Below are 26,668 nucleotides of genomic sequence, written 5' to 3' on the forward strand. Positions count from 1 at the left end.
AGACCAGTTACTTACCGATCTCAGGTAACAACCCAGGTGATGTTCCTTAATTTGTCAGCTAGCTCTTCATAGTAACTACCTTCATGCGTTAAGGCAGGAACATACCGGCCCAACCGTTGGACGTCTGAAGCGTTTGGAGATGCCCGGACGAGGTTGGCAACTAATATGTTCGGTGTGTGCAGCTGTATCGGAGGAGGTTGGCTGTCGGCCGTCTGAGCCATTGGATACTCTGATTGGCGGTGTGCTAGCGAATCAGCGCGGTGTGTGGGAGGGGCGGAATATTGTGTGCGCATTGGTTGTCTACACACTCTGTTCCGTCATTTCTTGTTTTCATGTTTTGATGTACTGGCATGAGACTAGCTGTTATTATGTAAATGCTCTGTGGGTTTCAAATGACAAGATGATTGTTTCAGCTTAGCTTTGCCACTGAGGAGGGTTTGTAAACATGTGTCACATGAAGTAATCCTGGCCCCAAGGACGTGAGGCGGCATTTTCTAGTTCTCAGTTCTTGTTAATATAAAATAGAAAACGGGACCTGGAATAAATCCAAAAGGCATTTTAGTAAAGATAGTTTACAGGCTCCCCCTCAGCTTGCACCAGTAATTGTCAGATTTTTTTTCTGAATGCATTTTTAGGGTCTTCGCACTGATAGTGCTTGGGCCCGCATAATACAAAAATTAAATAAAAGTCTGTCAAGAATTTGATATTTAATTTGGTCCTTGGATGTAGCGGCAGAATGCAGTCATACACAACTTATAGTACAGCAGATCCAATGGGGAGCAGTCAGGGTAAGAGAAAATGACAGTTGCGGCAAAAAGCCTTAACAACACAGTTTGAGTCACTATTTACAGTTTTTGTCAACTTCAGTTTTGACCATCCACTGGTCAAAACTGAAGTCCCATTGTAGTAACACAGAAGTTTATGTGGCTCATAATGTGAAACATGTTTCACTGCTTTCACACATATTACTTTAAATGACCACATTTCTGATTCATACCCCATCACCTGCAAAACACGATATATATGCATATTGTCAAAGACCAACAAAGTTTTGAAAAACGGTAAAATTAATAATTAATGGGGTGAGCGGGTTTGGGTTTGAGTCCTGGCCTAACCCTGTCATCTCTGAAGCTGTCCTATCAATAAAGCCATACAAAGACAAATAATCAATCATTCAATACACAGCTGAAAGCCTACCTATGTGTCCTGTTTTTGGTTTTTAGAAGGGGGTAACTAGAAAACTCACAGTCCTGCACACTATCAGTCACTATACTGTACATGGTAACGTTTTTGTCATTTTTGGAATTATTACCTGGCTAGAATTATAGTCATTTTTTTGTTATTGTTGTTCTAACTTGATACAGATATGCCTATAGGAAAAAATATGTACAAAATATAAAGGGTAGTTAAGCAAATTGCTTCATTTCTGATTTATTCTTTTCTGAAAGGTGTGAAAAAAGGAAACCAAAATCTAAGATTAAAGTTACGAATTTGTGTACCACTTCCTGTTAGTGTTTTTAAAACGGGTGTTAAGAGTGACAATGTATGCTTTCAGAGTGACAGTTGTTGCCAGGGTTACAGTCAATGGGCAGGTCTCGCCCGATGCTTGATAGCAAAAAATGTAAATGTGACGCGTGTCCAGGAGATTGTTTATTTCAAAATCACACTCTGAAACCAGAGACATAAATAAGAATTGTCCTACTTTTGCTGCTGTGGTCATCCTGCTTTGGTATAACTCATTCTACTGTAAATGTTTGTGAATGTGAAGCAGTTGGACTGTTATATGTGCAAATAGCAGAAGGAAGGGAGGTGAGGCTTCTCCTGCGGTGCCTTTCAACAGCCTCTCTCTTATCTTTAGTGTTTAATATTCTGTATGTGCGCTTTTCTTAGATCTTTCAGCACAGAGTTGGAGTACCGATAACAGTGCTGCCAGCCGTGGCAGCAGCAGTTGTAGTGCTCCTCTTTACATAACAAAGGCAGGTCTAACTTGTTCTATCAATGTGGAATGCATTCAGGAAAAAACCCTTTGGAACAATTATAGTCCATCTGTAACAGAACCTGTCAGACCGAGTCAGAGAACAGATCTCTGGACCAATCACAAGCCTCGTTCTCGTCATCGAGGGGGTAATGATTTGATGCGTCCAGACTCCTCTTTGCAACACTGTCACTATTTCCTGTTTGCACCAGATCTCTCTGTGATGACGTGAGACTTTGATCCAACAGAGTTCTTTTACATTTTACTCCAACTCCCTGCTGCCCCTCCCGAGTGGAACCCAAAGTACTGTCATCAGTCAGCCTTCTTCTTCTGAGCTTCACACTGTGTTGTGTTGTAACAGCAGGAGTGGGAGGAACAATAATCTCTTCACTGTCTTCAGACTCACACACAGTCACATCACAAGCACTTGAGTCACACTTGTGGTTGATCCCTCCTGTTGAGGCGGTCTTTAAAGCCCCTCTCTGGACCCGCGGGTGCTGCTGAGCCAGAAGATGGATTTTATGCTTGTCTGGTTTCCATAAGCTCCTTTTTGGGGTAAATCTGTGGCTGCTGGGTGTCGTCCTCCACAACTGGTTTTCTTTTGTAGACTCTCTGTAACACTGGCTTAGTTGGTTACCACCGACACAGTAAAACCTAAGAGGAGTGGTGTTTTTGGCTGCCCATTTACTGTCCAATTCAGGCAGATTTCTTTTAAAAGCACAACAATCTTGACCTAAAGTCGAGGTTCTGTGCGAGTAGGCCGGTGATCTTGATACAACAGCTACGTTTACAATTGGGGTGGACTGAGAAGGAGGGACGAAGTCAAAATCTTGTGTGCCTAGTGGAATTGAACCATCTCTGTTAAAACATTTATCATGTTTTGGTCTCTGTTCGTCCGGTGTTGAACGCACGGGACAAACTTCTGTGGTCGTCCTGACAGTATCGTCTTGTGCGGTGAGTGTGTTTAAGTTCATATCGGTCATGAGCGAGCTACTGAAGAGGTCTGCCGAACAATCGTAGGCATCCCCTTCAAGCTGCTCTTCTTCGTTTTCAAAAGACAGCAAACTAGCTTTCTCATCTTCCTGATTACAGTCAGGGAGACACATGTTTATGGCTGTACTCTTGTTTGGACATCCAACAGGGTTCTTACACACCTGCTCAGATAAATCATGTCTGCCACCTCCATTCGATGTAGGTGAATTAGTGATATCCAGTAACATCTGTAAGTTGCTATGTGTTATCTCTTTGTTAGTTCGACAAATAGGAGTTGAGGTAACTGATAAGTTCTTGTCTTGTGATCTGTTTTCCCCGTTGTTTCTTGACATTTCTTTCTGATTTTGCACAGTTAGATGTGGCTTTGTTTCACAAACAATGTCTACGTCTTTGTTTTCCTGATACAAAAACTCATTAAGACTTTCTGAGAAAGGCAAATCCTCCCAATCCAAAGAGCTTGGCAAAAACGTTTTGTTGACTTGTCTGGGTATAAAACATTTCCCCTTGGAGCTGTTGTGGTCAGGTAGGGAGGGCCTGAACCATTTGTTCAGGGTGGGGGTCTTTTCAACAGCCTCCTCAATGTGTGGCAAATGTTTGGCAAATGATGGATGATTGTAAGAACTGTACTCCAAAGACAGAACAGGTGAAGGCATCGTCTCTTCCTCAACTTTATGGTCCTCCAGGCAGACGGCCTGTGCACGATGTGGTGTTTTAAAGTTGTCTGTCTGCCGGCTGTTCTCACCGCAACTGTCCTGGGAACCGCATCTTTCCTCCTGTTCTGCTGAAGAAGTCACGAGTCCTAGTGATTGTTGCCATGGAGGTGTTGGAGCAAGGGTGCTGTCTTGTGATCTAGGATCAATAAAATGCAACTGTCAAGAAATGTCACAAAAATGTACAATTTATACAGTGACACCACCTGACACAACTTATTGTCATTACCTCAGCAGTGACTGGGAAAAAAGACCTGACGCACAAAGTGTGACATCGTTGAAGCTTCTTGCTTGAGACTGATGAGGAAGCAGAAGCAGGGTTGTTGCTGGGGGTCCGGAGGTTCTCCTGGGATCAGTGGACGCAGCTTTCTGAAGAAGGATCTGATAGTAACTGACCACTGTGCAACCTCCCAGGCCTGTAGCTTGGGGGAGAATCATCTGACTGGCGATAAAGTGAGGTGTTTCTTTGCTGCTGGAGCCATTCCCAACAGGTTCTCTAAGCCAAGGCCTAATTTCTGTTTCGGGCAGCTGAAGGACACAAACAAGGGCAGGGATGGTTGAGAGTAAGCTCACATATAAGACATTTTGGAAATGTTGTTTAAATACGTATGATTATAGCCTGACCAGAACTGGATTTTGGAGGCCAATACCAATATTGAAATGTGTGTGTTTATATCAGCCATTAGTACATTTTTTTTAAACATTAACAGTTTTGATACAAACACCTTAGATTTTATCCAGGCTAGTAGCAAGTCTATGAATTCCAAAGTCAGTCTGTCAGCTGGTGAGTCAACCAGACTGAAATATCTCAACAACATACACCTACAGCATAAACTTTATACAGACATTCTCCGTTCCCAAAGGATGAATAATACTGACTTTGTTATTCCAGATATTACTTATCTTGTGAAATATCTGATTACACAAAAGAATTATACAAAATACAAATTCACTACTGCATTTGAAATTCATGGAATTGTACAGTTACCACTGCTCATGTTGGTGGGAGTGCACAGCTGGCTGGTTTGTGTGCTTGTTTTCATCTAACTTGTATGATAATAATAATGATAATACATATATAAATTGGCAGTACTTGTTTAATATTAAAATCAACCACTAAAGATGGATTACAGCTGCCAGTGGCTAATCCAGTTTAAACTCTTAGACCATTGGTACTTGGAAAACAGCCTTCTAAGGTCGAGTCAGTTAATAAAAAATCATCTAAAACATAATCAGAAACAAAAGTATGTTTATGTAAATTCATATACACTGAATAAAATATTCTTTGTCAAGATTTCTTGATGTCTGTCGACATGTAACACAAGTTTCTGGTGAACACACACAATAATATTTCAAATTAACCTATCCAATTTCCTGTACTGGTACAAGCATAACTCATTTAGACATCACAATTGTACCTTTAAACCGAAGATGAAATGTCTGCCGATGAAGCAGTCCTCGACAGACTTCAGCAACAACGTGGATCTGGTTGATGCTCCGACTGGTCCATCCAAGTCCTCCACTAATCTACACAAAATACAGACACGACAGAAATCCACAAGTTGAGCTTATTAAATGCCCCACACTGGTGCTGGTTAAACCTAAAGTTAGCTCGCTAAACACAACTCTTTCTTTGTAGTACGGGCCTCATTCTGTGTAGGTAACAATCCACACAGAGATGATTTCAACGAAAAAATAATGATAATAACTGGAGAGGCCACTGACAACAGCCTTGTGTATGTAAGGTGCTCCATATGCAGTCTAAATGTTCAGTTGTTACTGCAACATTTAGCTTTTCCTGCAACTACAAAAAGCTGGAATAACACAGATAAATCATGTGCATACACCAGAGTGACACATTGCAGATATCTGGAGTAGATAAACGATGATTCTCCATGCTCACCTCTGTAAACCACTTGCATGAATGCCAAAAAATGGGTTCAAGCAGGCTCCAAATACTGTTACGCCAAATATACACCTGTCCCGGGCCACCTTCAGTGAGAGGCGATACCTGTGTTCAACCTGGTCTCTCAGACAGCTGTAGCCACATCTGGAACATCTGCATCTGTGGTGGAAAAGACAGATAAACATGTGTTCATGTAAAAGAGTAAGAGGAGGATTTGTTCACTTGCTGGCATTCATTTTCAGGGACGTCTGCCAGTTTCCGCTGTTTCCGCTTTGCAAATCACACTAACGAGTCTTTTCCGTTGTTGGTTTGTGTCTTTACCTCGTCGTGTCCTGCTGTTCGACATCAACCCTCGACAAACAGCCTCTGCAGCAGGGATAAAACAGGCGGGCATCTTGGACGGACAACACAACACAGTCCACCAGAGCCCGTCTCACAGACATCGGGATCTCTCTCTGCCGTTGCTAACGCTAGCAGGCTAAACGAAGACTTCTCACAACACGTAGGTGAGTCATAGCAACACAGTTATCACAGCAGCAACCAACAGCAGGGGACCAAATGTGCTCCAAAGCTTTTCAAAAACAAACAAAATAGGTTCATTTGTACTCATGAACTTTGCTCCCGTCAACAGGCTGAATCCAGTGCTTCTTCCCCTTGTTGTGACTCACCGGCGGTCGGTTTGCCCGCTTGTAGGCGCATTACCGCCACCTGCCGGTGTGTGAGTGAAGCTGCAGATCTGCCGTATGAGAAAAAAACGACTTCTCTGAGAAAAAAAACTCATGAAAAACGTTTTTGTATGTAGTGTGTTTAACGCACTTAACTTAAAACTGGACGATAAGGATAGTTCGTTGTCTTTTTCGGTCCAAGTTTGGACAAAAAATGCAGTGCCCTAAAAAAAAAAAAGTCAAAATGCAAAAATAAATCCCATGCCTATATCAGCTGTAAATCACATTGCCTTTGATAGATGGGTCATTAACAGAGACTACATGGTGCAAAAACATGATTATGTGTATGTCTGAAATGTAGCCTAAATGTCATCAACACCTGATGTTTAGTAAGGGAGTCATGAATAAGGGAGTGATGTCATCACAACACCAGGGCCTGTGTGCTGTGTTATTCCGGGTATACCACACTAAATCTCAATGGAATAGCGTTCCTTCTGCTGGAGGAGGAAATGGGAGTTGAGATCTCTTACCAGTGAATTAGTGGCTAAACATTTACAGTAAGAGCTTTTCCATAAGAGTAGGAAGGACAGAGAGAGAGAGAGAGAGAGAGAGAGAGAGGAGAGGCCGAAGCGCTCGTCACCATACGGAATGTGGCGCAGCTGGATTGTTGGTTTAAGGAAACACACACAGATCTGACTCATCCCAGCATGAAGTCAACGAGGTAAAGTAGATTGTTCTCTACTTTCTTAATAATCCCACACGTCGGTTTAAAATACAGATTAACAGTCTGTTTTTCTGTTGTGTCTCACCTCCAGGCGAGTTGGCGCGCTGTCCGTCGCCCTGCTTGTTGTGGGAAACATTGCGATTTGTGTCGTTCTCTCTGGTACGTAGAGCCCGGTGGACATAGACGGCTTTAAAACGATGGTTTTATGTTTGAAATTAAATCTAATCGCGAATCTCCTTGGTTTTGTGTTCGTTTCGTACAGTTGTCCGAAATTTTGACTGTACCCACGACTTCCACAGGATGTTCTGCGACTTTGACGCACCAACCTGCTCTGGATACAACCTGACGCTCCGGTGCCTCAGCTTTGAAGAGTAAACTGATTTAACTTATTTCTACAGACTGAAACTACACACTTCTATTCATTTTTGGTAGTTCTAGTTGAGTAATCAAATGGTAATGATCATAAATTTCACTAGAATATTCAGTAATGCATTTATATACAGTATATGTATGTTAGAATCAGCATGAAAAGCCAGAAATATTTGATATAATAATGTTGTATATATAAATGTAATGATCTTGTATTCCACAGCTCAGTGTCTTGCATTTTCAAGCAGTGCGACAGGGGAAAGTGTTGTTGCTCTACCAAGATGAGTCTTATCTATGGGGAGGATCACAATGCAACAGTTTGGAAAGGAGCTGAAAACGTGGCCTCCAAAATCATCAGCATCGCCGATAACTGTGAGTTGGGCCTCTTTGTTAACTGGCAATCTGCATCTGCCTGGAATAGACGGATCCAGTCCCAGAGTATCAGAGTGGAGCGAGAGAAACTCACTTCTCTTATATCTCTCGTTCTCCACCAGTTAAGCCCAGAGTCCCAACAAATGTCACAGTGGAGGAATCCAATGGGAATTTTAAAGTCACCTGGAGTCTCAACATGGATCACAGGCCCAGTGTCAGAGATGACTTGAAAGCTATAGTGACTTATCGTATAAAAGGGGACACACCACAGGTAACAGTGTCATGACTGAGATCATTTGTCCTGGAGATGCAGACACAGGTCTTTTAATCATGTCATATGTGTTTATCCATTCCAGGTATCTGAGACTTTCCAACCGACTACAGTTAATGGACTGAGATACTATGAAATAAATGGTGAACACTTGAAGCCAAGTACAACATATTTGGTCAGTGTGAGAAGCGTGTACTGGAACAACCGCTCCAGTGACAGCAGTGAAGAGGCGGAATTCACAACGTGTGAGTGTCGTCTTTACAGTCCTTCTGTCAGTTTTTATGCAGGTTCTTTATATTTCTTTGCTGTCAAAGGTTCAGAGACATAAAATAAAATTGGAGGATGGACCTATAATATAAGAGTTCAAGCACATGAAAAGTGAAAAATATACAGACACATTATTTTAAAGTCTTGGACCACTGAAAACATCTAAATCAAGTTAGAGAGTTAACAATTAATCTTCACTTCATCTATACTGTAAACTTGATTTACCAGTTGTTCAAAACCTCCTACAAAATAGAAAAAGCAAATGTTGTTATGATGTTCTTCTCTACTGAGATGTGGCCACTCAAATCTAAATTAATATTTAATCAAGGGCCACTTTAAAGATGTGATAATGCCAACAGCTGCTGATACAGTTTTTTACAGATCCTGTTTCTGACATGTATGAGTTCCTTGGTGCAAATCTAAAGGCCCACATGCTGAACTTCTCTCTAGTTTATCTCTCTGCCATACGCCGTCTCATCTCATGTTCTAAACTTCCTTCGTACGTGTTGCTTCACAGCTATGTCCCCTGATGTCCTGCCCGTGGCTATCATCGTCAGCCTCAGTATTGCAGCAATCATCCTCAGCGGTACCATATATGGCTGTTATGCAAAGTAAGTCATGCAGATTAAAAAGAAAAGCCTTGTGTCTCTGTTAGTGAATAATATGAAAAGCTTAAACACAACCACACTGGTGTTGTGTGTATGTGGCGTGAGTATTACTTTCTTGCATTGTTTGATTTTTATTATTTTTTTTGGTTTTCACTTTAGGGCCAAAACAATGTGGTGGGACTCAGTTGCCAAATGTCCAAATCCAAGACTTCTTAATATGCATCCACGCAAGGAAGATGTAAGACACCGATGTTGATGTAAAGTCAATGTTGGTTCTGTTTGTTTCATGTAAAGCGACATGATGTAACTTTTTTTCCCATTTAAAATACCAGCTTCAATTCAACAATTTCAGAGTACCGCCACCTGGTGGTATGGAGAGTTATTTCCGCCCCGCACAGGTGCAGAACGTACGAGCTAGTTATCTGTTGTCCTTGTGACGTGTTCAACAGTCAGCCTTTGTTGCTGACAGACTGGTGTTTCTGGGCAGCATTGAAGCATGAAATCAAGCAGTTTTATCGTGGAGAGCTACTCATGCCGTGTTTTATTAAAAGAATGTGAGCTTGGTCAAAAATAGTTTTTCTGTACTGATGAATAATTTGTGTAGAATCTATCAAAGAAGGACATTTAATTCTAGATTGATTCCTTTAAATTAAGTGTTCACACCTGTAGTTTCAACACTTTTATCCTCCTCGCTGCAGGTCTTGAAGCCGGTCAGACCTGTCTTATCCCCTATCTCTGTAGAGCCTCTTATTTCAGACAACAGCAAATCATGGTTGGTATGGCTGCACCAGCAGCATAAACAAAACAATGCATTTCCTTAAGGGGTTCTATGTGATTACATTGGCAGTTTAAGTAACTAGTAACAAGTTCTTCTCTGTTCAGGTCAGAGGGGTCACTACATGACGACAGCAGCGGGAGCCTTCAGCAAAGCAGTGGATTCAGCACTGGCTCCTCTTGTACCAGCTACTCTATCACAGAGCCTGTTGACATTGTAGCTGGTGTTGAGGAGGCCCTTCGTAAAGCCTTCCCCAATATAAGCCAGATATCACCTTTGACCAGCAGCCCACCTCAAGAAATGAACCCAGAGATCGGTCTATTCTCCTCTCCCTACAACCTTTGTGATGTCAGAGCTTATGATGTGAATTCTGGATCATCTGGCTTTGACAGAAAAACCCACTCCATCCTCATCCCAAACCTCCCACATCCGACTCTGCTGGAGAGCTCCGAGGTCCAGATGCAGTGTGACTCCGCGTACCATCCTAGTCAGGGTGACATTGTGAGCTGTGCTGACCAACAGGTTCAGGCGTGTCTGCTTATTACTTTCCCCCCAGCGGCTTCATCTCTTATGCCAATGGACATGTCCTATCAACAGTGCAATTCAGATTCTGGGAGATTTTCCTGTGCAGAAGACTCCGGTTTGTCCTCCAGCTCTAGCGGCACCAACCCAATTGTGTCATGTGATCCTGCATTCAGGGTTGAGAATGGGTGTGAAAAGTCTGTTGAGGTGGTCGGCGATGCCGCAAAGCTAAATGGAACACATGAAGTGGCCATTAAGTGTGATGAAAATCCTTGCTACGGCTGTGTGCCTGCAGTTTCACGCAGCTTCCCTCCAGTGAGTGACGACTATCAGGCATTTCAAAATCTGGTGGGGCAGCCTGACATTTTGTTCACAGAGCAGCAGAGCGGCGAGGAAGAGGAACATTTGGACAAATATCCAGAGGAATCAATCAGCGAGATGCCTGAAATATCCTTAACACAAGCTGTTCCAGGTTTCATTAATAGTGTCCAGGGTGCAAAGTGTCTCCCTGAACTGGACAGACCTCTCCTCTCTTTGTTATCTGCCGGCCAGTCAATGCCAGCGTTCACAGAAGGCGGCTATCAAAGTGTGTAGCGCTTAATGCGATTCGATGCACTCATTTTTGGGGGCTTCTTTGGATTATATTCATTGTTGAGATATGTTTAAAATAAGAGGGAGGAAGATGACAGATCGGACTGATAGTGTTCAAAAATCTGCACCGTGACTTCTCACCTCTCACCACAAGCTGGTCTGCATTTCCCTGGCGACGCCTGCTGATGAAGATTGTTTGATAATGATATGACTGTAATGTGATTTAAAGAAATCACGTCTTTGCACTTTAAGATCAGCTGCTTTGTTTCCTCTGTAAATACATTGCAACTATGTTAAAACACCCAAGTCTGTACATAGAGAAACAGAAGAAAATGTGAAAACGGCTGCAGATAGTTCATAATATTTCACATACTCAATAAGTCCTTTGATTTTCACATGCAAATGGAGATAACTTGTGGTGGGTGTATGTTTCTCAAGTGTCTGGAATCGTGTTTTTCTCATCCAGTCGTTAGTATCTCAGTGAAATGTGATTTAACAGTGAAGCCATTTTTTGTAGTGTTTAATCTGACTGTGAGCTTGATTGTACCTCAGTGTTGAGTCCCTACCACAGAAAAATGCGTCACACAGCACGTTATTCTCCTCAGAGCAAAAACACGTAGGTTAAAAGGAACTTTTATTTGTGTGAATAAGTTAAGTAATGGTTGTGTTCTTAAGTGAAAGTGAAACATCTGTTACATTAGAGCACATCATTATGATATATTTACTGGTAATAAATATATCATAATGATGACATTTAAAAGGAAAGTTGTTCATATTGTCAAATGTGGATTTTCCTGAGTTGTGTTTGCCTCAGAGAGACATCACTGCTGGGTTTCTTGATTGTTGTTTCAATGCATCAGGAGCAATTTCTATTGACTTCAGTTATATTGTTGTCACAAAATATATCCCATATACATCTGCAGATAGCTTTAAACACATCTGAATGGCAAAATTAAACTGAACCCAAGCAGCCGTCATTATGTGGAACTTGCAAAAGACCAAACATGTTGTAACCTTGATGTGTTTATTGTGAATGTTTGCATAATCATTTAAGTTCAGAAAGTCATTCATAGGGTTGATAAGAAATGTGTCTAAAAGGTACTTAAATAGGTCTGTTTAAAATATATATAGCTCTTTATGTAAGCTCTTTACTGCATAATGTAACATGATTGCACGTTAGTTGAGTAGCATTCTGGGAAATGTGATGTCACATGGTGAGGTGAGGTCAGTAGCATTGTGACGCAGTAGCAATATTCTACATGTGGTCCAAGAGGCTGCCAATGTGCTGATCATGTTTCTTAAGGAACGTATTTCTATGAGTTAACCATGATAGATGTTAGTATTTAATCCAGTCTTTAGCCACTAACACAATAGCATTTCTGTTCAAGCCACTGTGAGTTGCGTCATGAAATGTCTTCCTGCTGATTCTGTGACAGTGAACTTCAAAAAGGGGCCACTCCTACAACACTTTGTGTGAAATGAGGAACTGACGGCCAAAAGAAATCATCACATGTGAAAAAATATCAAATGTATTTGTATTGATTGTCAGTGTCAACAGTTGTTGATTCAACTTAATATCTAAGTTTTGTCCAACATGTATTCTAAAGTTCATTTAACTTTAAATCATAGAAAAAAGACAACTTGGATGTTAAATGAACTATTCAATCTTAATTAAGTTCATTGAAGCATTTAAGGCAGCCATTGAACTGCCACAGTGAAAGGTTTACTTGAGTCTTAAAGTATCTGATTTTGATCTAAAGAACAAATACAAATCAACGATACATATATTTACATGTATGTATACTGTATACTGTGTGTCGACTTATTAAATAATTTATAAAATGTATTCTTTTGTGGCTCTGGTGTAGGATTTCATCTGCAAAGCAACTATAGAAAAGTAAAATATAGTGAGAAAAAAGTAAAATACGGAAGAATGAATTAGTGGAAAACAGAGATACTCAAGTAAAATACCTCTGACGTGTACTTAAATACAGTACTTGAGTAAATGTATTCCGCCGCGTATCACACTGCGAACATCTCATCTGATCTCATCTCTGCTTTTTATTCACAACTTGTCACGCTGTTTTATTGTTGACATTGAAATGTCAACAGCTGGTGAAAGTGAAACGACTCAACTTTGGCCTGAGGGTTTGTGCGTTTGACACATCTGGCTGAAAATGAAAATATCGTCAAACTTTTGTCAGTTTTCTATTTGGGAAGCTCAGTTTCACAGAATCCCGATAAATCCTGCTGACGCCCCTGTGCTTCCTTTCTCTCTGCTGTAGGAGGAAGTGGGAGTGGAGATCTCTTACAGTGAATTAGCGGCTCAACATTTCCAGTAATAGCTTTTCCATAAGAGGAGGAAGGACAGAGAGAGAGAGGAGAGGCTGCTGCGCTACGGAACTCGGCGCAGCTGGATTTTTGTTTTAGAAGGAAACACACGGATCTAACTCGTCCCAGCATGAAGTCAACGAGGTAAAGTCGATTATTCTCCACTTTCCCACCTAAATAATCTCACCCGTCGGTTTTAAGTTCAGATAAACAGTCTGTTTTTCTGTTGTGTCTCACCTCCAGGCGAGTTGACGCACTGTCCGTCGCCCTGCTTGTTGTAGGAAACATTGCGACTTCTATCGCTCTCTCTGGTACGTACAGCTCGGTGGATACAGACATCTTAAAACGATGGTCCGTGTTTGAAATTAGGTCTAATCTCCTGGTGTTGTGTTCGTTTCGCACAGTTGTCCAAAATCTTAACTGTACCCACGACTTCGACAGGATGTCCTGCGACTTTGACGCACCAACCTGCTCTGGATACAACCTGACGCTCCGGTGCCTCAGCTTTGAAGAGTAAAGTGATTTAACTTATTTCTACAGACTGAAACTACACACTTCTATTCATTTTTTGTAGTTCTAGTTGAGTAATCAAATAGTAATGATCATACATTTCACTAGAATATTCAGTAATGCATTTATATGCAGTTTATGTATGTTAGAATCAGCATGAAAAGGCAGAAATATTTTATGTGATAATGTTGTATACTTACATTTAATGATCTTGTATTCCACAGCTCAGCGTCTTGCATTTTCAAGCAGTGCGACAGGGGAAATTGTTGTTGCTCTCCCCAGATGAGTCTTATCAGTGGGGAGGATCACAATGCAACAGTTTGGAAAGGAGCTGAAAACGTGGCCTTCAAAATCATCAGCATCGACGATACCTGTGAGTTGACTCCCTCTTTGTTAACTGAAAATCTGCATCTGCCTGGAATAGACTGATCCAGTCCGAGAGTATCAGAGTGGAGCGGGAGAAGCTCACTTCTCTTATCTCTCTCCTTCTTCCACAGTTAAACCCAGAGTCCCAATAAATGTCACAGTGGAGGAATCCAATGGGAATTTTAAAGTCACCTGGAGTCTGAACATGGATCACAGGTCCAGTGTCAGAGACGACTTGAAAGCTATAGTGACTTATCGTATAAAAGGGGACACACCACAGGTAACAGTGTCATGACTGAGATCTTTGTCCTGGAGATGCAGACACAGACATGGACAGACACTTAATTATGTCATATGTGTTTATCCATTCCAGGTAACTAAACCTTTCCAACCGACTACAGTTAATGGACTGAGATACTATGAAATAAATGGTAAACACCTGAAGCCAAGTACAACATATTTGGTCAGTGTGAGAAGCGTGTACTGGAACAACCTCCCCAGTGACAGCAGTGAAGAGACGGAATTCACAACGTGTGAGTGTCGTCTTTACAGTCCTTTTGTCAGTTTTTATGCTGTTTCTTTATATGTCTTTGCTGAAAAAAGTTCAGAGACGTAAAATAAAAGTAGAGGATGGACCTATAGTATAAGAGTTCAAGCACATGAAGCGTGTGTAAAATATACAGACACATTATTTAAACGTCTTGGACCACTGAAAACTTAAAAATCAAGTTAGAGAGTTAACAAATCATTTTTAACTTCATCTGTACTGTAAACTTGATTTGCCAGCTATTCAAAACCTGCTTCAAAATAGAAAAAGTATATGTTATTATGATGCTGTTCCTTCTATTTAATGCAGTTTGAGCTACCAAAGAAGTTTAAAGGGGCACTTTGTAGTTTAGAGAAGAAAGTTAAACTCAATATTTCAGTCAATCAGTGAGATAATAATACAATTAGAAGTATTTCTATATCTCCAAACCTGATTAAACAAGCTGTTCTCTGAGGTGAATAAAGTCCCCGGTGTCGTATTTTTAAAGTCAGTTTATTTGTCTCGTTGATTTGGTCATGCGAGTGAAGGAAGTTTGTTTAGTCTGAGGCATAAAAAATGATGTTATCTTTGGAATTGGCATGTAGTCTAGGTTTTGTAGTTCCCAGGAATGCCTGGAAATTAAAACAAAAAACAACAAATAAAGAAACATTCAAAGGGGATCGAGGTGTAGCGTGTGTAGGATTTGGAAATTGTTTCACTTTTGAAGCATATTTGTTGGCTCTAACCGTCTTGGATCTGACCCAGGATAACAAAAACTTTCCAGATTGCCAAATCTGCCGATTGTTGCTCAGTAATTCAGAAGGAATGCGCTCTTGTGTGTACTTGTGTAGCATTGTGTGAGTTGACATTGCACCAAAAACTGGCTTGGGATAAAGCTTTTTTCACCAAAGTCCAACTTTCAGGGCAACATAACATTTCTGGTATAAATGTTTGTGGGGAACACGGGCAGGTGGATCCATATTATGCATCCATGAACCTCTGTATTGAGATGTGGCCTCTCAAATCTAAATACCTATTTAATCAAGGGCCACTTTAAATATGTGATAATGCCAACAGCTGCTGACACACGGTTAACAGTGTTTGTGGATCCTGTTTCTGACTTGTGAGACTAAATATAAAGTCCCACACGCTGAACTTCTCTCTAGTTTATCTCTTCGGTACGCCGTCTCATCTCATGTTCTAAACTTCCTTCATACGTGTTGCTTCACAGCTATGTCTCCTGATGTCCCGCTATTGGCTATCATCATCAGCCTCAGTATTGCAGCAATCATCATCAGTGCTACCATATATGGCTGTTATGCAAAGTAAGTCATGCAGATTAAAAAGAAAAGCCTTGTGTCTCTGCTAGTGAATAATATGACAAGCTTAAACACAACCACCCTGGTGTTGTGTTTATCTGGCGTGAGACTATAATCTTACATTGTTTAATTTTTTTTTTTTTTTTTGGTTTTGACTTTAGGGCCAAAACAATGTGGTGGGACTCAGTTGCCAAATGTCCAAATCCAAGACTTCTTGATATGCATCCACGCAAGGAAGATGTAAGACACCGATGTTGATCCTAAATTTAAAACTTGCAACTTCACAAAAAGGACATTTATTTCTAGATTGATTCCTTTTACTGAAGTGTTCACACCTGTAGTTTCAACCCTTTTATCCTCCTTGCTGCAGGTCTTGAAGCCGGCCGGACCTGTTTTATCTTCTATCTCTGTCGAGCCTCTTATTCCAGATGACAGCAAATCATGGTCAGTATGGCTGCACCAGCAGCATCAACAATGCAATGCATTTCATACGGGGTTCTATGATTACATTGGTCGTTTAAGTAACAACTTCTTCTCTGTCCAGGTCAAAGGGGTCACTGCATGATGGCAGCAGCGGGAGCCCTCAGCAAAGCAGTGGAATCAGCACTGGCTCCTCTTGTACCAGCTATGCTAACACGGAGCCTGTTGACATTGTAGCCGGCGTTGAGGAGGCCCTTCGTAAAGCCTTCCCCAATATAAGCCCGATATCACCTTTGACCAGCAGCCCACTTCAAGAAATGAACCCAGGAATCTCCTCTCCCTACAACCTTTGTGATGTCAGAGCTGATGATGTGAATTCTGGATCATCTGGGTTTGACAACAAAACCTACTCCATCCTCATCCCAAACCTCCCACATCCGACTTTGCTGGAGAGCTCCGAGGTCCAGATGCAGTGTGACTCCGCGTACCATCCTAGTCAGGGTGACATTGTGATCTGTGCTGACCAACAGGTTCAGGCTTGTCCGCTTATTACTTTCCCCCCAGCGGCTTCATCTCTTATGCCAATGGACATGTCCTATCAGCAGTGCAATTCAGATTCTGGGAGATTTTCCTGTGCAGAAGACTCCAGTTTGTCCTCCAGCTCTAGCGGCACCAACCCAATTGCATCATGTGATCCTGCATTCATGGTTGAGAATGGGTGTGAAAAGTCTGTTGAGGCGGTCGGCGATGCCGCAAAGCTAAATGGAACACATGAAGTGGCCATTAAGTGTGATGAAAATCCTTGCTACGGCTGTGTGCCTGCAGTTTCACACAGCTTCCCTCCAGTGAGTGACGACTATCAGGCATTTCAAAATCTGGTGGGGCAGCCTGACATTTTGTTCGTAGAGCAGCGGAGCAGCGAGGAAGAGGAACATTTGGACAAATATCCAGAGGAATCAATCAGCGAGATGCCTGAAATATCCTTAAACCAAGCTGTTCCAGGTTTCATTAATAGTGTCCAGGGTGCAAAGTGTCTCCCTGAACTGGACAGACCTCTCCTCTCCTTGTTATCTACTGGCCAGACAATGCCAGTGTTCACAGAAGGCGGCTATCAAAGTGTGTAGCGATTCAATATACTCATTTTTGGGGGCTTCTTTGGATTATATTCATTGTTGAGATATGTTTAAAATAAGAGGGAGGAAGATGACAGATCGGACTGATGGTGTTCAAAAATCTGCACCATGACTTCTCACCTCTCACCACAAGCTGGTCTGCATTTCCCTGGCGATGCCTGCTGATGAAGATTGTTTGATAATGATATGACTGTAACGTGATCTAAAGAAATCACGTCTTTGCACTTTAAGATCAGCTGCTTTGTTTCCTCTGTAAATACATTGCAACTATGTTTAAACACCCAAGTCTGTACATAGAGAAACATTAGAAAATGTGAAAAAAATGGCTGCAGATAGTTCTTGTATTTCACATATTCAATAAGTCCTTTGATTTTCACAAAATACAAATGTATAACTCATGGTGGGTGTAAGTGCCTGGAATCGTGTTCTGCTCATCCAGTCGTTAGTATCTCAGTGAAATGTGACTTAACACTGGAGCCATTTCTTGTAGAGTGTTTAATCTGTCTGTGAGCTTGATTGTATCTCAGTGTTGAGTCCCTACCCCAGAAAAATGCGTCACACAGCATGTTATTCTCCTCAGAGCAAAAACACGTCACTTAAAATGAACTTGCATTCGTGTGAATAAGTTAAGTAATGGCTGTATTCTTAAGTGAAAGTGAAACACCTGTTACATTAGAGCACATTGTTTTGGCATTACATATATCATAATGATGATGATATTTCAAATAAACGTTCATATTGTCAAATGTGTTTTTTCCTGAGTTGTGTTTGCTTCAGAGAGACATCACTCCTGGGTTTCTTGACTGTTGTTTCAATGCATAAGGAGCGATTTCTATTGACTTCAGTTATATTGTTGTCACAAAATATATCCCATATACATCTGCAGATTGTCATGGTTCTGTGTCTTGTTGTGTCTTATGTTTCGATTTCTATGCCCTCTTGTGTCTTGTCAGTGTCTCTTTTGTGTTTTTCCCCGTTATTCCCTTCCACCTTGTGGCATGTTTGTCTCCCTCTGTCTGCCAGTGTTATTTCTCCTCTCTGCTTCCCCCTCGTTATCTTACTTGCCCTATTCCCTCCTCTCTCTCCTCACCTGCTCCTCATCCCCTCATCTTAAGCCTTTGTTCCCTCCGACTCCTTGTCGGTTCGTGTGCTCTGTGTGATGTTCTTGATGAAGTTTCATCCCATGTCACCTCTCGTGTCTCCAGTCTTGTGTTTAGGTATGTTTTTGGATTTGGACTTTTGGTTTTTCTATGTTTGATTTGAACTTTGCTTTTGGTTGTACTTTGTTTTGCTGTCTTCGTTGCAACTTTGCTTTTGTCCCTTTTTGTCTAGTTTTTGGTCTAGCTCCATTTGTTTTTTGTACATCAGCTTTGGTTTGAATAAAGCTTGCCTTTTGTTCTCCCCCATCCTGCCTCCTGTTCTGATCTGCGTTTGGGTCCTTAATTTTAACCTGACAGATCGAACCGACCACGATGGACCCAGCAGACAACACGCACACCGAAGTTTTTTTTACTTGCAACAATTTTCTAATGATTTAAATGGCAGGAGGGACGTGGATGGAAGGCTACAGGCAGTGTTCACTTTTTATGGCAAACTGTTTTTAAGCCCTGGTTGCGGGAGGCCAAAGTGGAGAAGCTGGAAAGGGCTTTAATGGATGAATTAAACGGCAGTAGCTCCCTGGTAACCCCAGCCCATGCCACGGCCCATGCCTCAGCTCCAGCCTCAGCCCAAGCACATGCCTCGGCCCTGGCCTCAGTGCAAGCCCATGCCTTGGCCCAGGCCTCAGCTCCAGCTTTAGCCCCAGCCCATGCCTCAGCCGCAGCCCAGCTACCAGGCCAAACCCATGACATGGCCCCAGCCAAGCTACCAGGCCCATGCCTCAGTCTCAACCCTGGACAAGCCCTCAGTGGACCCCCCGACACCCAGGCCACACCAGCCAATGTCCCTCTGTCGGCTCCCAGGCCGACACCAGCCAGTGTCCCTCCGTCGGCTCCCAGGCCGACATCTTCCAATGTCCCTCCATCGGCTCCCAGGCCGACAGCTACCAGCAACCCTCTGTTGGCTCCCTGGCCAACCGCTGCCAGCGACCCTCCGTCGGCTCCAAGGCCGACACCAGCCAGTGTCCCTCCGTCGGCTCCCAGGCCGACACTTTCCAATGTCCCTCCATCGGCTCCCAGGCCAACAGCTACCAGCGACCCTCTGTTGGCTCCCAGGCCAACCGCTGCCAGCGACCCTCCGTCGGCTCACAGGCCGACACCAGCCAATGTCCCTCCGTCGGCTCCCAGGCCGACACCAGCCAGTGTCCCTCCGTCGGCTCCCAGGCCGACATCTTCCAATGTCCCTCCATCGGCTCCCAGGCCGACAGCTACCAGCGACCCTCTGTTGGCTCCCAGGCCAACCGCTGCCAGCGACCCTCCGTCGGCTCCCCGGCCAACACCAGCCAGTGACACTCCGTCGGCTCCCAGGCCGACCGCTGCCAGCGACCCTCCATCGGCTCCCAGGCCAACACCAGCCAGTGTCCCTCCGTCGGCTCCCAGGCCAACACCTTCCAGTGTCTCTTCGTCGGCTCCCAAGCCAACTGCTGCCAGCAATCCTCCGTCGGCTCCCAGGCCGACAGCTCCCACCAGTCCTCCGTCAGTGGCCCTGTCAAGGCCCAGGGGGGTTTCTCAGTTTCAGCCTTCGACCTCCAGAGGGTCTCAGCCTTCATCTCCCCCGCCGGCTTCCAGTGGGCCTTCATCTTCGCTGCTGGCCTACAGAAGGTCTCACCCCTGCAGGCAGCCCCTCGAGGGTCTCGGCCTTCACCCCTGCCAGCAGCCCCCAAAGGGTCTCAGCCCTCGCCCCCATAGCCAGCTTCTGGTGGGCCTCAGCCTTTATACATTTGACATTTAAAAATGTATTGCTCTTTATGTAAGCTATTTACTGCAGAATGTAACATGATTGCAGGTTAGTTAAGTAGCGTTCTGGGAAATGTGATGTCAAATGGCGAGGTGAGGTCAGTAACATTGTGACACAGTAGCAATATTCTACATGTGGTCCAAGAGGCTGCCAATGTGCTGATCATGTTTCTTATGGGACGTATTTCTATGAGTTAACCATGATAGAGTATTTAATCCAGTCTTTAGCCAATCACACAATAGCATTTTTGTTCAAGCCACTGTGAGTTGCGTCATGAAATGTCTTCCTGCTGATTCTGTGACAGTGAACTTCAAAAAGGTTCCACTCCTACAACACTTTGTGTGAAATGAGGAACTGACGGCCAAAAGAAATCATCACATGTGAAAAAATATCAAATGTATTTGTATTGATCGTCAGTGTCAACAGTTGTTGATTCAACTTAATATCTAAAGTTTGTCGAACATGTATTCTAAAGTTCATTTAACTTTAAATCATAGAAAAAAGACAACTTGGATGTTAAATGAACTATTCAATCTAAATTAAGTTCATTGAAGCATTTAAGGCAGCCATTGAACTGCCACAGTGAAAGGTTTACTTGAGTCTTAAAGTATCTGATTTTGATCTTAAGAACAAATACAAATCAACGATACATATATTTACATGTATGTATGTATATACTGTATACTGTGTGTCGACTTATTAAATAATTAAAAAATGTCTTCTTCTTTTGTGGCTCTGGTGTAGGATTTCATCTACAAAGCAACTATAGAAAAGTAAAATATAGTGAGAAAAAAGTAAAATACGGAAGAATGAATTAGTGGAAAACAGAGATACTCAAGTAAAATACCTCTGACGTGTAGCCTACTTAAATACAGTACTTGAGTAAATGTATTCCGCCGCGTATCACACTGTGAACATCTCATCTGATCTGATCTCTGCTTTTTATTCACAACTTGTCACTCTGTTTTATTGTTGACATTGAAATGACATTGGAATGTCAACAGCTGGTGAAAGTGAAACGACTCAACTTTGGCCTGAGGGTTTGTGCGTTTGACACATCTGGCTGAAAATGAAAATATCGTCAAACTTTTGTCAGTTTTCTATTTGGGAAGCTCAGTTTCACAGAATCCCGATAAATCCCGCTGACGCCCCTGTGCTTCCTTTCTCTCTGTTGGAGGAGGAAGTGGGAGTGGAGATCTCTTACAGTGAATTAGTGGCTAGACATTTCCAGTAAGTGCTTTTCCATAAGAGGAGGAAGGACAGAGAGAGAGAGGAGAGGCTGCTGCGCTCCGGAACTTGGCGCAGCTGGATTTTTGTTTTAGAAGTAAACACACACGGATCTAACTCGTCCCAGCATGAAGTCAACGAGGTAAAATCGATTATTCTCCACTTTCCCACCTAAATAATCTCACCCATCGGTTTTAAGTTAAGATAAACAGTCTGTTTTTCTGTTGTGTCTCACTTCCAGGCGAGTTGACGCACTGTCCGTCGCCCTGCTTGTTGTAGGAAACATTGCGACTTCTATCGCTCTCTCTGGTACGTACAGCTCGGTGGATACAGACAGTTTAAAACGATGGTCCGTGTTTGAAATTAGGTCTAATCTCCTGGTGTTGTGTTCGTTTCGCACAGTTGTCCAAAATCTTAACTGTACCCACGACTTCGACAGGATGTCCTGCGACTTTGACGCACCAACCTGCTCTGGATACAACCTGACGCTCCGGTGCCTCAGCTTTGAAGAGTAAAGTGATTTAACTTATTTCTACAGACTGAAACTACACACTTCTATGTATTTTTTTGTAGTTCTAGTTGAGTAATCAAGTGGTAATGATCATAAATTTCACTAGAATATTCAGTAATGCATTTATATACAGTATATGTATGTTAGAATCAGCTTGAAAAGCCAGAAATATTTTATGTGATAATGTTGTATACTTACATTTAATGATCTTGTATTCCACAGCTCAGCGTCTTGCATTTTCAAGCAGTGCGACAGGGGAAAGTGTTGTTGCTCTCCCCAGATGAGTCTTATCAGTGGGGAGGATCACAATGCAACAGTTTGGAAAGGAGCTGAAAACGTGGCCTCCAAAATCATCAGCATCGACGATACCTGTGAGTTGACTCCCTCTTTGTTAACTGAAAATCTGCACCTGCCTGGAATAGACTGATCCAGTCCCAGAGTATCAGAGTGGAGCGGGAGAAACTCACTTCTCTTATCTCTCTCCTTCTCCATCAGTTAAGCCCAGAGTCCCAATAAATGTCACAGTGGAGGAATCCAATGGGAATTTTAAAGTCACCTGGAGTCTCAACATGGATCACAGGCCCAGTGTCAGAGACGACTTGAAAGCTATAGTGACTTATCATATAAAAGGGGACACACCACAGGTAACAGTGTCATGACTGAGATCTTTGTCCTGGAGATGCAGACACAGACATGGACAGACACTTAATTATGTCATATGTGTTTATCCACTCCAGGTAACTGAACCTTTCCAACCGACTACAGTTAATGGACTGAGATACTATGAAATAAATGGTAAACACCTGAAGCCAAGTACAACATATTTGGTCAGTGTGAGAAGTGTGTACTGGAACAACCTCCCCAGTGACAGCAGTGAAGAGGCGGAATTGACAACGTGTGAGTGTCATCTTTACAGTCATTTTGTCAGTTTTTATGCTGTTTCTTTATATGTCTTTGCCGAAAAAAGTTCAGAGACGTAAAATAAAGTAGAGGATGGACCTATAGTATAAGGGTTCAAGCACATGAAGCGTGTGTAAAATATACAGACACATTATTTAAACGTCTTGGACCACTGAAAACTTAAAAATCAAGTTAGAGAGTTAACAAATCATTTTTCACTTCATCTGTACTGTAAACTTGATTTGCCAGCTATTCAAAACCTGCTTCAAAATAGAAAAAGTATATGTTGTTATGATGCTGTTCCTTCTATTTAATGCAGTTTGAGCTACCAAAGAAGTTTAAAGGGGCACTTTGTAGTTTAGAGAAGAAAGTTAAACTCAATATTTCAATCAATCAGCGAGATAATAATACAATTAGAAGTATTTCTATATCTCCAAACCTGATTAAACAAGCTGTTCTCTGAGGTGAATAAAGTCCCAAGTGTTGTCCTTTTAAAGTCAGTTTATTTGTCTCGTTGATTTGGTCATGCAAGTGAAGGAAGTTTGTTTAGTCTGAGGCATAAAAAATGATGTTATCTTTGGAATTGGCATGTAGTCTGGGTTTTGTAGTTCCCAGGAATGCCTGATAATTAAAACAAAAAACAACAAATGAAGAAACATTCAAAGGGGATCGAGGTGTAGCGTGTGTAGGATTTGGAAATTGTTTTACTTTTGCAGCATATTTGCTGGGTATAACCGTCTTGGATCTGACCCAGGATAACAAAAACTTTCCAGATTACCAAATCTGCCGATTGTTGCTCAGTAATTCAGAAGAAATGCGCTCTTGTGTGTACTTGTGTAGCATTGTGTGAGTTGACATTGCACCAAAAACTGGCTTGGGATAAAGCTTTTTTCACCAAAGTCCAACTTTCAGGGCAACATAACATTTCTGGTATAAATGTTTGTGGGGAACACGGGCAGGTGGATCCATATTATGCATCCATGAACCTCGGTATTGAGATGTGGCCTCTCAAATCTAAATACCTATTTAATCAAGGGCCACTTTGAATATGTGATAATGTCAACAGCTGCTGATACAGTGTTAACAGTGTTTGTGGATCCTGTGTCTGACTTGTGAGACTAAATCTAAAGTCCCACACGCTGAACTTCTCTCTAGTTTATCTCTTCGGTACGCCGTCCCATCTCATGTTCTAAACTTCCTTCATATGTGTTGCTTCACAGCTATGTCCCCTGATGTCCTGCTCCTGGCTATCATCATCAGCCTCAGTATTGCAGCAATCATCATCAGTGCTACCATATATGGCTGTTATGCAAAGTAAGTCATGCAGATTAAAAAGAAAAGCCTTGTGTCTCTGTTAGTGAATAATATGAAAAGCTTAAACACAACCACCCTGGTGTTGTGTTTATGTGGCGTGAGTATTATTTTATTACATTGTTTAATTTTGTTTTTTTGGTTTTGACTTTAGGGCCAAAACAATGTGGTGGGACTCAGTTGCCAAATGTCCAAATCCAAGACTTCTTGATATGCATCCACACAAGGAAGACGTAAGACACCGATGTTGATCCTAAATTTAAAACTTGCAACTTCACAAAAAGGAAATTTATTTCTAGATTGATTCCTTTTACTGAAGTGTTCACACCTGTATTTTCAACCCTTTTATCATCATTGCTGCAGGTCTTGAAGGCGGCCGGAACTGTTTTATCTTCTATCTCTGTCGAGCCTCTTATTCCAGACGACAGCAAATCATGGTCAGTATGGCTGCACCAGCAGCGCCAACGATGCAATGCATTTCCTGAAGGAGTTCTATGTGATTACATTGGGAGTTTAAGTAACAAGTTCTTCTCTGTTCAGGTCAAAGGGGTCACTGCATGACAGCAGCAGCGGGAGCCCTCAGCAAAGCAGTGGAATCAGCACTGGCTCCTCTGGTACCAGCTACGCTATCACAGAGCCTGTTGACATTGTAGCTGGTGTTGAGGAGGCCCTTCGTAAAGCCTTCCCCAATATAAGCCCGATATCACCTTTGACCAGCAGCCCACTTCAAGATATGAACCCAGAAATCGATCTAATCTCCTCTCCCTACAACCTTTGTGATGCCAGAGCTGATGATGTGAATTCTGGATCATCTGGGTTTGACAACAAAACCTACTCCATCCTCATCCCAAACCTCCCACATCCGACTCTGCTGGAGAGCTCTGAGGTCCAGATGCAGTGTGATTCCGCATACCATCCTAGTCAGGGTGACATTGTGATCTGTGCTGACCAACAGGTTCAGGCTTGTCCGCTTATTACTTTCCCCCCAGCGGCTTCATCTCTTATGCCAATGGACATGTCCTATCAGCAGTGCAATTCAGATTCTGGGAGATTTTCCTGTGCAGAAGACTCCAGTTTGTCCTCCAGCTCTAGCGGCACCAACCCAATTGTGTCATGTGATCCTGCATTCATGGTTGAGAACGGGTGTGAAAAGTCTGTTGAGGCGGTCGGCGATGCCGCAAAGCTAAATGGAACACATGAAGTGGCCATTAAGTGTGATGAAAATCCTTGCTACGGCTGTGTGCCTGCAGTTTCACACAGCTTCCCTCCAGTGAGTGACGACTATCAGGCATTTCAAAATCTGGTGGGGCAGCCTGACATTTTGTTCGTAGAGCAGCGGAGCAGCGAGGAAGAGGAACATTTGGACAAATATCCAGAGGAATCAATCAGCGAGATGCCTGAAATATCCTTAAACCAAGCTGTTCCAGGTTTCATTAATAGTGTCCAGGGTGCAAAGTGTCTCCCTGAACTGGACAGACCTCTCCTCTCCTTGTTATCTACTGGCCAAACAATGCCAGTGTTCACAGAAGGTGGCTATCAAAGTGTGTAGCACTTAATGCGATTCAGTGCACTCATTTTTGGGGGCTTCTTTGGATTATATTCATTGTTGAGATATGTTTAAAATAAGAGGGAGGAAGATGACAGATCAGACTGATGGTGTTCAAAAATCTGCACCGCGGCTTCTCACCTCTCACCACAAGCTGGTCTGCATTTCCCTGGCGATGCCTGCTGATCAAGATTGTTTGATAATGATATGACTGTAACATGATTTAAAGAAATCACGTCTTTGCACTTTAAGATCAGCTGCTTTGTTTCCTCTGTAAATACATTGCAACTATGTTTAAACACCCAAGTTTGTAAATAGAGAAACAGAAGAAAATGTGAAAAAAATGGCTGCAGATAGTTCTTGTATTTCACATATTCAATAAGTCCTTTGATTTTCACAAAATACAAATGTATAACTTATGGTGGGTGTAAGTGCCTGTAATCGTGTTCTGCTCATCCAGTCGTTAGTATCTCAGTGAAATGTGACTTAACACTGGAGCCATTTCTTGTAGATTGTTTAATCTATCTGTGAGCTTGATTGTATCTCAGTGTTGAGTCCCTACCACAGAAAAATGCGTCACACAGCATGTTATTCTCCTCAGAGCAAAAACACGTAGCTTAAAATGAACTTGTATTTGTGTGAATAAGTTAAGTAATGGCTATATTCTTAAGTGAAAGTGAAACACCTGTTACATTAGAGCACATTGTTTTGGCATTACATATATCATAATGATGATGATATTTCAAATAAACGTTCATATTGTCAAATGTGTTTTTTCCTGAGTTGTGTTTGCTTCAGAGAGACATCACTCCTGGGTTTCTTGACTGTTGTTTCAATGCATAAGGAGCGATTTCTATTGACTTCAGTTATATTGTTGTCACAAAATATATCCCATATACATCTGCAGATAGCTTTAAACACATCT

General features: G+C 42.3%; 4 protein-coding genes across 6 annotated transcripts; 3 read left to right on the plus strand and 1 right to left on the minus strand.

Annotated features, from left to right (window-relative positions):
* Nucleotides 1-688: 688 nt before the first annotated feature.
* On the minus strand, nucleotides 689-6,266 carry ddias (DNA damage-induced apoptosis suppressor). The gene is made up of 5 exons (XM_030413930.1): nucleotides 5,906-6,266; nucleotides 5,582-5,743; nucleotides 5,097-5,205; nucleotides 3,908-4,206; nucleotides 689-3,817 (listed from the first exon to the last, which is right to left on the minus strand). Exons 1-5 carry the CDS (start codon nucleotides 6,025-6,027, stop codon nucleotides 2,062-2,064), a joined length of 2,448 nt encoding a protein of 815 aa, XP_030269790.1. The 5' UTR covers nucleotides 6,028-6,266; the 3' UTR covers nucleotides 689-2,061.
* On the plus strand, nucleotides 6,254-12,594 carry LOC115580076 (uncharacterized). The gene is made up of 10 exons (XM_030413937.1): nucleotides 6,254-6,970; nucleotides 7,065-7,132; nucleotides 7,236-7,344; nucleotides 7,566-7,714; nucleotides 7,837-7,985; nucleotides 8,071-8,230; nucleotides 8,770-8,863; nucleotides 9,020-9,098; nucleotides 9,559-9,632; nucleotides 9,743-12,594. The coding sequence occupies exons 1-10, from the start codon at nucleotides 6,957-6,959 to the stop codon at nucleotides 10,749-10,751; spliced, it is 1,905 nt and encodes a 634-aa protein (XP_030269797.1). The 5' UTR covers nucleotides 6,254-6,956; the 3' UTR covers nucleotides 10,752-12,594.
* A 456-nt stretch (nucleotides 12,595-13,050) lies between these two features.
* LOC115580077 (uncharacterized) lies at nucleotides 13,051-18,104 on the plus strand. The gene is made up of 10 exons (XM_030413938.1): nucleotides 13,051-13,223; nucleotides 13,323-13,390; nucleotides 13,484-13,592; nucleotides 13,814-13,962; nucleotides 14,087-14,235; nucleotides 14,329-14,488; nucleotides 15,713-15,806; nucleotides 15,962-16,040; nucleotides 16,171-16,244; nucleotides 16,345-18,104. Exons 1-10 carry the CDS (start codon nucleotides 13,210-13,212, stop codon nucleotides 17,342-17,344), a joined length of 1,896 nt encoding a protein of 631 aa, XP_030269798.1. The 5' UTR covers nucleotides 13,051-13,209; the 3' UTR covers nucleotides 17,345-18,104.
* Nucleotides 18,105-21,482: 3,378 nt separating this feature from the next.
* LOC115580075 (uncharacterized) lies at nucleotides 21,483-26,514 on the plus strand. Of its 3 annotated transcripts, none has more exons than XM_030413934.1 (10): nucleotides 21,483-21,617; nucleotides 21,717-21,784; nucleotides 21,878-21,986; nucleotides 22,209-22,357; nucleotides 22,482-22,630; nucleotides 22,724-22,883; nucleotides 24,107-24,200; nucleotides 24,352-24,430; nucleotides 24,561-24,634; nucleotides 24,738-26,514. In XM_030413934.1, the coding sequence occupies exons 1-10, from the start codon at nucleotides 21,604-21,606 to the stop codon at nucleotides 25,744-25,746; spliced, it is 1,905 nt and encodes a 634-aa protein (XP_030269794.1). In that variant the 5' UTR covers nucleotides 21,483-21,603; the 3' UTR covers nucleotides 25,747-26,514. The 3 variants fall into 3 exon arrangements, with proteins under 3 accessions (XP_030269794.1, XP_030269795.1, XP_030269796.1); XM_030413935.1 differs by having other exon boundaries at nucleotides 21,878-21,968; XM_030413936.1 differs by having other exon boundaries at nucleotides 21,562-21,617; nucleotides 21,915-21,986.
* Nucleotides 26,515-26,668: the final 154 nt, after the last annotated feature.

The sequence above is a fragment of the Sparus aurata genome, chromosome 4 (assembly GCF_900880675.1).
Source record: "Sparus aurata chromosome 4, fSpaAur1.1, whole genome shotgun sequence".
Classification (NCBI taxonomy): Eukaryota; Metazoa; Chordata; class Actinopteri; order Spariformes; family Sparidae; genus Sparus; species Sparus aurata.